The sequence below is a fragment of the Lactuca sativa genome, chromosome 3, assembly GCF_002870075.4.
Source record: "Lactuca sativa cultivar Salinas chromosome 3, Lsat_Salinas_v11, whole genome shotgun sequence".
In the NCBI taxonomy this organism is placed as follows: domain Eukaryota; kingdom Viridiplantae; phylum Streptophyta; class Magnoliopsida; order Asterales; family Asteraceae; genus Lactuca; species Lactuca sativa.
In genome coordinates, this window is record NC_056625.2 from 272,290,632 (window position 1) to 272,304,185 (window position 13,554).

Here is a 13,554-nt window from a genome sequence, read left to right on the forward strand (position 1 = left end):
CAACCTTCTTAGTAGGGAATCGGTTAAGGATATGGGCGGCAGTCTCTAAGGCATACCCCAGAATGAGATAGGTAGTGAAGCACGACTCATCATAGAGCGGACCATGTCTAACAAGGTTCGATTACGCCTTTCTGCCACACCATTCAACTGCGGTGTCCTAGGTGGCGTCAATTGTGAAACTATTCCACACTCCTTGAGATAGTCGTGGAATTCAAGACTTAGGTACTCTCCTCCTCGATCGAATCAAAGCATCTTGATTTTCCTGCCCAATTGATTGTCCACTTCATTTTTGAATTCTTTAAACTTTTCAAATGTTTCTGACTTTTGCTTGATTAAGTAAATATACCCATATCTACTATAGTCATCGATAAAAGTCACATAGAAGCGGTTCCCATCCTTTGTGGTTGATCTAAAGGGTCCACATACATCGGTATGTATGAGGTCCAATAAACCCTCACCCCTTTCACATGTGCTAGTGAAGGGTGACTTGGTCATCTTTCCAAGTAAACAAGATTCGCATGTGACAAAATGGTTCTGCCTCCCAATTGTCCTGCATGGCTGATCCTTATTTGATAGCCATGAAAGTATATTTAAAATTACTGAAAGATCTAAGTTCTACCAAATTACCATAGATATTAATAAGTTATAGTATTAAAGGTTAATACTTGATAGGTGTGTTACCCACCATTTTGATCATTTGAAGGATAGATGTTAGTTGTTTGAGTAAATTGTCTAGGTGAGTTTTCTCTATATACTATGTACTCTAGTATGTATCATCTGTATTCTAGGATATATTTGCCCTATAGTATGCTATTAGGCAATTAGACCAGCTTAGTTAGTTTCCTGTTGTATGGAACCGTTTGTCTGCTAGATATGTATTGATAAAATATGTGGGAGTTGAGGGCATACCAGCCTCGTGTTGAAGGCCAATAGACTCGGGTGAACCAACGTTAAACACAAGGCCAAATGAGTGGACCAACTTTATGCTGAAGGATAAAGGGAGCAGACCAGCTTTATGTTGAAGTCCGTTATGAGTATGGATTGTATATGTATTATGATATATGGTATTTTGGGGATCTCACTAAGCTTCGTGTTTACACAATTGATTATAAATGTTTTCAGGTACATCCTCGGTTCGTCAGAAGGGAAAGGATTGACTGGACAAACACGCATTCACATTACGTTTTCTACATAATGTAATTATACTCTAATATATTTAAATTTATAAAAATGAAAATTTATGTTGAAAATTGGGACGTTATACACTTGAAGAACAAGAAGACACTATAATGGCACAATGCGTGTGTTATGAATTGCAAGTAAAGTTCATGGATTAGGATGGACGATATCACTTCATTGTGTTAAGGAATAGAATTACTATTAGGAACACGCATCCGACTATCTTAAGAACAAAAGAGAGCAACAATTTTCAGGTAGGTCTTCTCGACCATCCTAAATTCTTCCTTTCATTTTCAACATGTAGCTTATGCACTATTATTTGTACCAGAATGTGAGGTATGAGAAGGATGTGTAAGATGAGAATTTCAATGAGTTTAAGGATGGGAGAGATGGAATGAGAAGAAAGAAAAAAATTAATGTGATGCTGTCACACCCCGAAACCGAAGGCGGAAACGTTCCGGGGCGGAGGTGACGTCATGTTAAGTATCACAACCAATGTACATAGTAAGCGTAGTAAACACAAACATTACATTATATAGAAGTATTTACATTTGTTTGAAAACCAATTTATACATGTTTATAGATATATACATCCAAAATGAACAAAAGTTAAGACGTGACTACTAGACGCTCCGTCTTCTCCCAAAGATCGCGAGGTACCTGTCTAATGTGGACATGAGAACACAAGCAGTTTGAAAATCAGCATAAAGCTGGTGAGTTCATAAGCGGTTTGTTTTCTGAAAATGAACAAGTTTCCTTTGGTTTTTTGAAAAAGTTGTTATCTAAGAAAATCCCGTATTTTCTTATATGAAAAGCCTAGTTATCCAATGTTACACAGTTTGGTTAAGAACAGTCAAGTTATCCCAGGAAAAACCCTTATTTTCCTAAAAGTTGGTTATCGATCCGCAATGAAGTGTACAAGTATCTACCATACTTGCAGTGTTAAGAGAAGTATTCTGAAAACCTGGTTATCCTTGTGAAGTGCATTAGTTTTAACACGTATATAAAACTAATAAGTAGGAAGTAAACCGATTACTAGACTCATTATTACTAACAAGTAAATCTCTGTTATCCAAATTGCGAGTTCCATAACCATACGATAGACTAGATATGGCAATAAGAAGTCCAACATCTTTATATGACTTTTGTCACCCTTGAACCTTTCGGTTCGGCTGTAGCTAGCAGCCAGGTGCGGGGTAGTCAGCCCCATATAGATCTGTACACTCAAGTCACGCTCTCCCTCCAGAAGATTCTGGTTACAGGGGCGGTCCTCCACTCGCGTATCTCTGTGCAGTGTTTCCGAGGATGTGTCTCCAATTTTTAAGAATAACAAATTTACAAGTAATAATGCGGAAAAATCTTGTTTCAAAAGGTGGTCCTCCACTCGTGTATGTCTGTGGAGTGTTACCGAGGACGAATCAAAAGTACTAAGCTAATGCTTTTAACAGTAATGACATGGAAAAATCATTTGTGAAATATAAAATATGACATTTTATAACGAGTTTCACAAACAGTTTGAAAACTAACTCTGCAAGTTAAACAGTTGGTTAATACGGATTTCAGTGTTAAAAACATACGAAATATGAAACATTTCAAATGAAATCATAAGTTTGAGTACAAGATATTCTTGTACTTTTGCTTGTATTCCCCCCTGAAAACATTGAAAAACACGGAAAAAGGTGTAGGGGTATGAACTCACCAGACGAGAAATGTGTCGACTAGGATGCTAAGTGTCAGTTCGGGGCTTGATTACACGCGAGGTTCCGATTTGGAGTTTGAATTGGGTGGTTTTTGGATCAAAAGCTTGGATTTGTAGAGAGAGAGTGGAGAGAGGGTGAAAAAGCTTCAAATGAAGTTCTTTCAACTTTATATATGGTTTAAGTTTGAGGCCCGGTGGAATTCTACCTGATACTGACGTTAAACGGGGCTTTTGGTCGTACCCGATTAAGTGTTTGTAACCCGACGTGGTCAAAACTAAAAATTTTCCAATTAAATATCGAAAGTGTTTTCACATGTTTCTAACATGTTTGAACACCCATTAATTCATAATAAAAGTTTCAAATTTAATGACTTAATCCAAAACGTAAACGAAACAATTCGATAAAGACGGGTTTTATTGACGGAAACGGGTTACAATGACGGAATAAACTTCGGGTTGTCACATATGCTAATTTCAGATTAAGATGAGAGAGAGAAAGAGAAAGAGAGAGAGAGAGAGAGAGAGAGAGAGAGAGAGAGAGAAAGAGAGAGAGAGAGAGCTACCATTGGGGGTGTAAGTGAGTAGAGCTACTGTGACATCCCCATTTTCACGACCAGAAAATACCGATTTGTTTATGCTTATTTAAAAATCAGAGTATCATTTTTGAGAAATAGTATCATGGAATTTGTCCTCATAAAACATGATAATGATATTATCAAAGCATTTCCGATGAAATGAATTTTATTTATATTAAAACATTGGAATTTCATCGTCAGTACAGAAACATAAGCATAATGAAATATCACAAGTTTTACAGTAATTAAACTACTGGCCTAATACACATTGAATCTCTCAGCAGAATGTATCTTTCATATAACTACATGTGATACAATAAACTGAGTGGGTTCGGTTGGGAAGCCTGGTGACTACATATGGATTTCAATCCCACAATGTGATAATAATGTATAACTCAAACCTGCAAATCCAACTATTATCATTAACACAGATATATCATATCTCGAACAATTTATCCCATCCCGTCGATTCCCACGTATAGATCCTGTATAACGATCTTACAAGATCTAGCCTAAAGGATCAATATGAACAACAAACTGACGACACTGCTTCAAAAATTCTCTAGCAGCAAACGAGGATTAATAAATACATCAAATGAGGGGAATGGACTAAGTTTCATCACGAATCTCCGTTCGTAAAACAACAAGAGAATTAAGTCAGGGATGGTTATCTAGATAATTGTCCCTAGCATTGGTCTAACATCGTGAGGTATTTTACCCACGAACTCACCCTATCCGGCAATACAACATCAAACTTTGCCTAGCAGTGGTCTGACATCGTGAGGTATTTTACCCCAGACTCACCCTATCCCGCAGTATAACATGAGACATACCTAGTAGTGTTCTATTACCGAAACACTCTATTAGGCAGTTTACGAAGTTCCCTTAATTACTTCGTGAAAGGAAACACCGACACATGAAGCTTGTCCAATCACTTCATAAAAGAAATGATGACTCCAAAGCTCTTCAAACTAAAAAAGTATGGGGAAATACTAATAAATTACTCTCGTACCCCGACACATAATAGTGTCAAAAAGGAGGACTCTGTACATGATAGTACTTCTGGCACATTATAGCACATTATGGTATAAGTAGGACTCGTACTCTAGAACAAGATAATACCCCGACACAAGCATCACCTAAGATACAGAGCTTTGAAAAAGACTTCGTACTTAGAAAGTACTTTTGTACGGAGGACATATTCCACCTATCACCAATCTCCTCTAACAGGGTTTCTAGTTTCTATTCTGATCACACACGTACCCTTAAGAAGATACTACCCAATATTCAAACTTAATTGAACTAAGCATCTCTTTTAATTCTTATTTCATCACTAAGCCAGCCTACAATGCTTATAATCAACTTTCAATATTAACTCTGTTATGGCAACACTATCTTAATTTAGTGTAATATTCTATATAGAGTATTAAGTATTAACATACAATTATCTTCTCATTTATAATATTTCTATTATTATTATCATGTAAATACATTTCAATACATATAGAATCATGTCTGGTTCGCATAGCGTATATCATCAAATATACATATAACACATGTTTCCAAATAATAAGCATATAACTCATATATAAATTTTCAATATATATATTTAACCCTTTTATTAACACTTCTATTAAAATCATGTTCATGAAAGGGACTATGCACTCACTTGTTAAAGTGATGACTCGAAATTCGGGTAGCGCTTCACTTCTAGCAATCATCTTTTCCTTCGACAAAACCTAGCATTATTATCACTAGATTTTAATCTAATATTTATTGCGACTAATTATTAGTCTAGGTTCATCATTAATTTAAAGTATACTTTCATGATCTATCAAGTAAGGAACAACCAGGTAGGATCATATCGGAGGTAGGGTCAGTTTGGTATACGAAATATACTGTTTGGAAATCCCACTTTAAACACCTCACTAAATCACAGCCAAGACATCATCCCTGTAAGTAGATCAATCAGTATAACAACTTGGAATCACTGATAAATCTTGTTTATAGATTCATAATAACGATAATGAACTTAAATATAAGTTGTACTTAAAGTAGGGTAAGCATAACTCACTTACAAAGGGGTTTAGTGAAAAATCGGGCTCTGCGCAGGCAGAACTTCTGAGTAAAAAACTCTTCTTCTTAGAGCCTTTTGGCGCTCTAGGACTCGCCTCTAACACCTAATATGTGCTAGGGTAAAACCTTGAGGGTTTGGGGGTGTTTGGGAGAGAATTTGAGTGAATTGGTGTGGAAAAATGAGGGAAAACGAGTGCTATTTATAGGCTTCCAGCTACAGCGTATGCTTGGCGTACTCTAGGGTATGTTGGGCATACTCAAGCCACGTGTCGCCATCTCGTGCGAAGCTGTGGGGAGGAAGGTGTGGCCCAGATCTTGCCACGTACACTCGATGGTTAATCCCAAACATTAATTATCTTCTAAATTCCATAACTTTTGCATGCAAGCTCCGTTTTTGACGTTCTTTATATCCACGCGTAGGTAGTGACGGGATCTAGAACTTTCGTTTAGACTTCGTCAACTAATTTTGAATTTATTTTTAAAGTTATATTTCAACAGGCTTAGACAGTTAAAGTCCGTTAAAAATTTAGAACTTTGTCATCCGATGTCCTTTTTTTGTCTGTCTTTATACCAATTAGCTCCTATTAACGAGATCTTTGATTCTCATTTAGGTTGTATCGGCTAAAAATCGACCGATCCAAAATTCGATTTCCGGTTGTGCACTACTATGCTAAATCTTAAAATAATCATAACTTACTCATACGAATTCAAATTTAGATGTTCTCTATATGCACACTCTCAGTTTAACGTATACTACGACTTTCATTTTGGATTTCAAAGGATAAACAATAGTTTATCAAAAATTCACTTTTTACGTTACATGGCGCCGTGACGGTTTTGTCGCAAAACTTCGACGGGTCATAAGTTCGTTATAAGTCGGATTACAACGTTCTTTATATGTACCGAATCTTTGTGACATATACTGTATCTTGGTTAAGATTATTTACTCTAAATAATATTCTATCAAAAAGTCGTTTCTTGATGCTTATTGTCTCCAACTTGACTAGCATGAATCTGTGGACGTTACAACTACTCCAATTGACTTATTAAAAACTCGAATAGAGCTTGAGTTAAACGAGTCCGATTCGAGCTCGAGCCCGAACTTTTGTTACCAAGTTCGATTAGGCTCACGAGCCTAAATGAGCCAATATTTATTATAATATAAAATTAATTTTTTTACTGTATATATTACATTTTACTAATAAAGTAACAAGCTTTCTTAATGTCTTTTAATCGGCACATTCATTTTTTTTTTTCAATTCAATTTTCAGAGGATACATTCTTGTGCACGTTATCTAGCCATCTAGGGTTTTGTATTGAGTAGTGAAGTTACGTCGAGGAAAATTTGTTTATTTATTCTTTAATTTGGGAGTTTAACTATTGTTTTGTAATTTGAGCTTTTACTCTTTATATTTTTATGTTTGACCTTAAACAAGTGGAAATATGGAATGTATGAATGTATGTTATGACGTTGGATTATACACTTGAACGTTTGATAAACAATCAAACATGCTCAAAAACCATAAACAAGCTTGAGTCGAGCATTGGCTCATTTAGACTCGCATACTAAACAAAACAAGGTCGAGCTGAGTCGAACTCAAGTATGTAATTTTTTCCACAATCTGAGCACGAGCTTTGACACTATGCTCGAAACAAGCCAAATTCGAGCTCGAGCCCAAATGAAAATAAAAGAGCTTGAGGCAAGCTTAGATATGTTCAGGTTCGACTCGGCTCATTTACATCTCTACCTACCACCATTATTTAAAAGTAATTATAATTAAAATCAGAACGAATGAAATCATCTCATATTTATTGTATTGCCACTTCAATTGTTTGCGTGTCACATAACTTTGCCACATAATATGTCAACTTGATATATAAAATTGAATGAAAAACTAGCCATTTGAAACATAACCTATATAAAAACATCATAGGAAAAACATAACAAAACTTAAAGCCTACATATCCTACATATCTTCGAGATTATATATCTTTGCAAATCCCGCTTTCACCTTCAATGCGATTCGACGTTCATTCTCAAAAGTGAGAAATATCTTTCGATTTCAAGTAAAAGTTTGGTTGGAGATGAGGGGTAAAAATAACATTCATTAGAAGTTAAAGGGACTTTGTGTAACTTGGAATAAGGTAATTATGCTTTCAATCAACCAATGATAACGATACAAGTGTCCAAGCGTACCAAAACTAAACATCCACATAGCCACGTAGGTGTAATGCCCACACAGCACGTGACCCACTCTCAAATTATTGGATAAATCAGACCATGTCAGCACCCATCTGTCTTATTATCCACGTCAGCACATCTCCCTAATCCACCACTCCTGTATAAAAACCTCTCAACTGACTCGATAATTTTCACTCACCCAAATACAAAAAACAAGCAACCTTTTTTTTTTTACCACCATTAACGTCGGCGACCACAACCTCGCCGGAAAATGAATATTCCGGCAACCGAGTTCTACTCATCTAAACGCCTTCCTAATGCAAGGGTTCCTGTTCATCGCCGTCACATTCTCCATGAAAAACACTAGAACAAGTTTTCTCTTTCACATTTCGGAAGTTATCCGTTTCTTATCGCTAACACCGAGAGGAAAGGTATCGATTTTGTTTCTTTCACACTGATTTCCTGATCCGGAGAAGTAATCACGTAACGTAGTTATTATTCTGATGCATTGATTGCACTGGTACTCTCTGCACCGATCGTGTATAATTTCTGTAAAAAACTGAGGGTTTTCTGTAGGCATTTAGTGAATTTTTGGTACGAAAGAACCAGTTCTGATTTTAATTTTAACAAGAGTTTGTACGAGCGATATCTCTCTCTCTCTCTTTCTGTGAGAAGAGAAGGAACTGACGGTATTATTAAAGGCAGAGTAATCCATAGTTTAGTAAAATAGCTATGCATTTCCAGATGAAGATTCAGCCGATCGATAATCAGAGTTACGGAGAATCAGTTAATTTAGAGGCTCCGGCGACGGTGACGACAAAGCCGGTGTTGAAGTCACGGCTGAAGAGGCTTTTCGATCGGCAATTCCCGAGCGTTCTGAAGAACAATTCGGAGAAGACAAACGGAGCCGGGGAAGTCAAAGATGGAGAATTCGAACCGAGCTCTGTTTGTTTGGCTAAAATGGTTCAGAATTTCATCGAAGACACCGCTCCTGAGAAGCCGAAATGCGGACGCAATCGTTGCAATTGTTTCAACGGAAACATCAACGACAGTTCCGATGACGAATTCGATCTGTCTTCTGCTTCATTTTTTGGTGATTCACACCCTAGCTCCTGGTTTGGAGATTCTTCCGAAACACTCAAGGTAAACTACGACACGTTTCACTGTTTTCTTTTTTCGTGTAAGATTTCGTTTATTTAATAGAAATTTGATTGTGATTCTGTAGAGCTTGACGCCATGCGCGAGTGTTGCTCAGAGAAATCTCTTAGCCGATACCTCGAAGATTGTTGAGAAGAACAAAATTTGCAAGAGGAAAGATGAATTGAAGAAAATTGTTGCTGAAGGATTACTGTTAATCGGCTACGATGCTTCGATTTGTAAATCGCGTTGGGAAAAATCATCTTCTTATCCTGCTGGTAATCATCTCTCTCTATCTTACTCGATTCAATTTTGTTTAATCGTTTGACTTTTGTTTGTGAATTGTGATTGAATTTCCGTTTGTTTTGGCAAACAGGTGAATACGAATACCTAGATGTCATCGTCGACGGCGGAGATAGGGTGTTAATTGATATAGATTTTAGATCGGAGTTCGAGATAGCTCGGCCGACCGGGAACTACAAAGCAATCCTTCAATCACTGCCGTACATCTTCGTCGGCGAAGCCGATCGTCTGCAACAGATTCTGTCGATTGTATCTGAGGCGGCGAAACTGAGCTTGAAGAAGAAAGGAATGCACATTCCTCCATGGAGGAAATTCGAGTACATGAGATCCAAATGGCTGTCGGCACACATCAGAACCCTACCATCACCGTCGCCGTCAGTACTACCTCCACCACCACCAACTCCACCTCCAACACCAGACACCAACGCCGCCGTGAAGCAGATATTTTCAGAAGCCACAACGGAACAGATAGGTCCGTCACCGCCGTTCGAGTCCGAGTGCGGAGTTTTTGAACTTATTTTTGGAGAAGAAACGACGGCGTCGAAGTCAACGGAGAAAAATCAATTATCTCCGGCGGCTGTTTTGGTGAGAAAGTCCGATGAAGGTTTTGAATCGACGGCGGCGGGAATATGGCAGCCACCGGCGATAAAACCGAGGAATGTGGAGAGAGGAAGTAAATTAGTGGTCACCGGATTAGCTTCTCTTTTCAGAGAGAAAGCATGAAGGAATAAACAAATTTTGGAATTATTTACTTTTTTTTTTCTTTTTTCTTTTCTACTTTACTCATTTTCCACGAGTAAAAAAAAATCAAAATCATATATATATAAAAAGAATGCAAATATTATATAGAAAATCCTTTTTCATCCTCATTCTTATACCTTGAATGCAAAACAACTTATTATTCTTACCGTATTAAAGATATAATAATTCTCATGTAAAATTAAGGTAATGTTTGGTTAAAAATTGCTCTTATTTTTTATTTATAATATAAATAAATTAAAATTTAACTGTAAATTTGATAATATATGTGTAAATATATTATTAAAAGCAAACAGATTTGGCTGAAATGTGAGAGCCAATGAAGAGAATTTACAAAGCGTCGAATTTCAATAACCTAATCGAATGGGGCAAGATTCTTATTGGTCACATTTCTTCCGGGCTTTGCAAACACAAATACCAATCGATTGATGTTACTTGAAAAACTGGCAAAATATGCGACTCGAAACTTTTATATATATATATATATATATATATATATATATATATATATATATATATATATATATATATATATATACCCTAATAAATAAGAATGACTTTGCCACATGTCCTCTTCTTATTTATTTTGACACTTATCATTTTCTAGATTTTTTGAATTATTTAATATCCACTTGTCATTTTTATAGAATTTTTTATTTTTAGTCAAATTCCACCTATTAAATAGCATCTCATATTAATTAATTTTATTAATATATTAATTAATGTACATAATAACTTCCTATTTGTGAATTTCTCTTTCTATTAATATATTAATTAATGTATAATTATATTAATGTAGATAATTCCTTCCATTTGTGAATTCATATTAATTAATTTTATTAGTATAGGTTAATTAAGATTAAATTACATAAAGGGTCTATGTGATTTACTAAAGGTCACGAACTCAGTTGTTACTTATTTTATTATGAACATGGTCATTGTGGTTACCAAAATATGCATGAATGATTTTTTTTTTTGCTCATACCTTTTACTTTTGGAGCTTTTAATAAACCCGTGTAATACACGGGTCACACACCTAGTATATATAATAAATGAAGGTTTTTTGTCACATGTCCTCTTCTCCTTCATTTAGACACATGACATTTTCTAAATTTTTTAGATTTTCTATTTTCCACCTGTCATTTTATTGTATTTTTCATTTTATCAAATTAAAATTCCACATTTAATATGTAAGATAATATATATGTAAGGTATTTATTAGAAAATGTTTATATATGTAATATATTAAATACATTAAAGCTTCATTAATTTTAATAAATAAAAAAATTTCTCATTTTTCTTATAAATCCAAAATTTTCAAATTGTTAAAATTTTATATTTAATGTTTTTTAAGTAAACCCATGTAATACATGAGTCTCACACCTAATATATATAAAAGCTCAATATAGACCACTATCAATCAAAGAACTGATCCAAAATGTCAAAATTTAAAGCGACTAACGTTAAAAGTAAGGGATGTAGACTTTTACATTGAACGCACATGAATCGGATTATAAAAGAACCCACTTCCTTTTTTTTCGTTTGAAATTTTTTTTAGGCTGTGTTTTTATCAAAAAAAAAAAAAAAAAAAAAAAAAAAAAAAAAAAAAACCGAGTTCCGTTGTTCACAATTTTTCGTCCTCTTTCCAAAGAGATCCATGATTATATATAAAAAACGATTTTTTTTTCCAAAAAAAACTCACTTCATTTTCTTTGTTCAAAAGTTAAGGTCTATTTTTTTATAGAAAAAAATTAATAAATATATATCAAAATTCATGTTTTTTTGTACTTTTTAAACATACATTCATATTTATGTAAAAAAAATATTTCAGTTCAAATTCACAATGTAAGCATGTTCAAATTCACATGCCGCTAATGAATTTGACCACAAATTTAATGAATTTAATGAGGCATATAATGATATGAACCAGGATTTTAATGAATTTCACAAGGCATGTAATCACATTGACCAGGGATTTAATGAATTTGATGAGGCAGCTGTAACGCCCGTAGATCCGAGCTAGTCAATTTAGATGCAATAAGGGTCGAAAACGACTTTTCGACAAAAGATTATTAAGAATAAATAATCTCAACCAAGTTTTAGTATATGTTACAAGGTTTCTATACATATAAAGAGCGTCGAAATCCGAGTTATAACAAAGAAGTTATGACCCGTCGAAGTTTCGCGACGGAACCGATACGATACCGGGATGCGTAAATAGTGAATTTACGATAGAGCGAGATTTAGCCTTAGCGATCTAAACGAAAGTCGTAGTATATGTTAAACCGATAGTAAGCATAAAAAAGAACATCCAAATCTGACTTCGTATGAGGAAGTTATGATTTTTCTAAGATTTAACATGGCAGTGCACAACCCGAAATCTGAATTTTAGATCGGTCGATTTTTAGCCAAAATAATCTAAACGATAAATGAAGATATCGTTAATAGGATTTAAACGATAAAAAGATAGTCGAAAACGGAGCTCGTATGAGAAAGATATGGACGAAGCTTAGTCCCCACTCTTCGAGTGTTGCGAATTCGATACAGTTTTGTAAATCTGAGATAGAATGAGAATTAGCCGACGGGATCTAAATGAAAGTTTTAGTACTCGTAAATACCAATGCGTGGATATAAAGAACGTCGATAATAGATCTCGTATGCGAAAGTTATGGACGAAGCTTAGTCCCTACTTTTTGAGCGCGGCGAATTCGATACAGTTTTGTAAATCCGAGATAGAATGAGAATTAGCCAACGAGGTTTAAATGAGAGTTGAAGATCTCATTAATAGGAACTCAACGGTAAAAAGACAGACAAAAACGGAGCTCCTATACGGAAGTTATGGACGAAGCTTAGTCTCTACTTTTCGAGCGCGGCGAATTCGATACAGTTTTGTAAATCTGAGATAGAATGAGAATTAGCCAACGAGGTCTAAATGAAAGTTGAAGATCTCATTAATAGGAACTCAATGGTAAAAAGACAGACAAAAATGGAGCTCGTATGCAAAAGTTACGGACGAAGCTTGGAGACTACTTTACTATACAATTCCTATAAATAAGAGATGAACTCTTCATAATTTCCTCACACCTTCAAACCTTTCTTTCTCTCTCTAACTTCTCTCTAACCTCCCTAAACCCCTCCCAAGTCTAGGGAACCTCCCTATCACGAGAAGAAAGCCCCGGAGCGCCTGACGGCTCGGAGAAGAAAAACTTTTGGCTCGGAAACGCTGCTCCAGCGAAGCCCGGTTTTTAATAAAAACCCGCTGTAAGTGAGCTACGCCTATACTATATTTAATATAGATTTTATTTAATTATAGTAAAATTATTAGGACGTTAAAATAATTATTTGGGCTATTATTATGAGTTATATTGAGTGTTATTTAACGCTTATATAATAGTAATAATAGCTAGACTATTAAATTAGTCTCGTCAAGCGTTAGACTAAACTCTAGTGGTAATGATACTAGGTTTCGTCAAGGGATAATTATTTTAAGAGTAACGAAGTGCTGTCCGAGTGCCGAATCACCACCTTTGAAGTGAATGCATAGTTACTTTCATCTTACACATAGATATGAAGTATTTTATATAAACTACATGCTAAGCGTGCATATTATTTGAGTACTTGTTGTCTATGCTGGATGAACGTTT

The 13,554-nt window shown here is 35.3% G+C and overlaps 1 protein-coding gene across 1 annotated transcript; it reads left to right on the plus strand.

The window, feature by feature from the left end:
* Positions 1-7,892: 7,892 nt before the first annotated feature.
* On the plus strand, positions 7,893-10,020 carry LOC111878117 (uncharacterized). Its single transcript, XM_023874626.3, has 4 exons — positions 7,893-8,142; positions 8,456-8,854; positions 8,937-9,126; positions 9,225-10,020. Exons 1-4 carry the CDS (start codon positions 8,029-8,031, stop codon positions 9,872-9,874), a joined length of 1,353 nt encoding a protein of 450 aa, XP_023730394.1. The 5' UTR covers positions 7,893-8,028; the 3' UTR covers positions 9,875-10,020.
* The last annotated feature ends 3,534 nt before the right edge of the window (positions 10,021-13,554 follow it).

Coding starts and splice junctions, on each gene's coding strand:
- LOC111878117 (XM_023874626.3), top strand. CDS start 8,029: ATGCAAGGGTTCCTGTTCATCGCCGTCACATTCTCCATGAAAAACACT. Junction 8,143..8,455: donor CGCTAACACCGAGAGGAAAG/GTATCGATTTTG, acceptor ATGCATTTCCAG/ATGAAGATTCAGCCGATCGA. Junction 9,127..9,224: donor ATCATCTTCTTATCCTGCTG/GTAATCATCTCT, acceptor TTTGGCAAACAG/GTGAATACGAATACCTAGAT.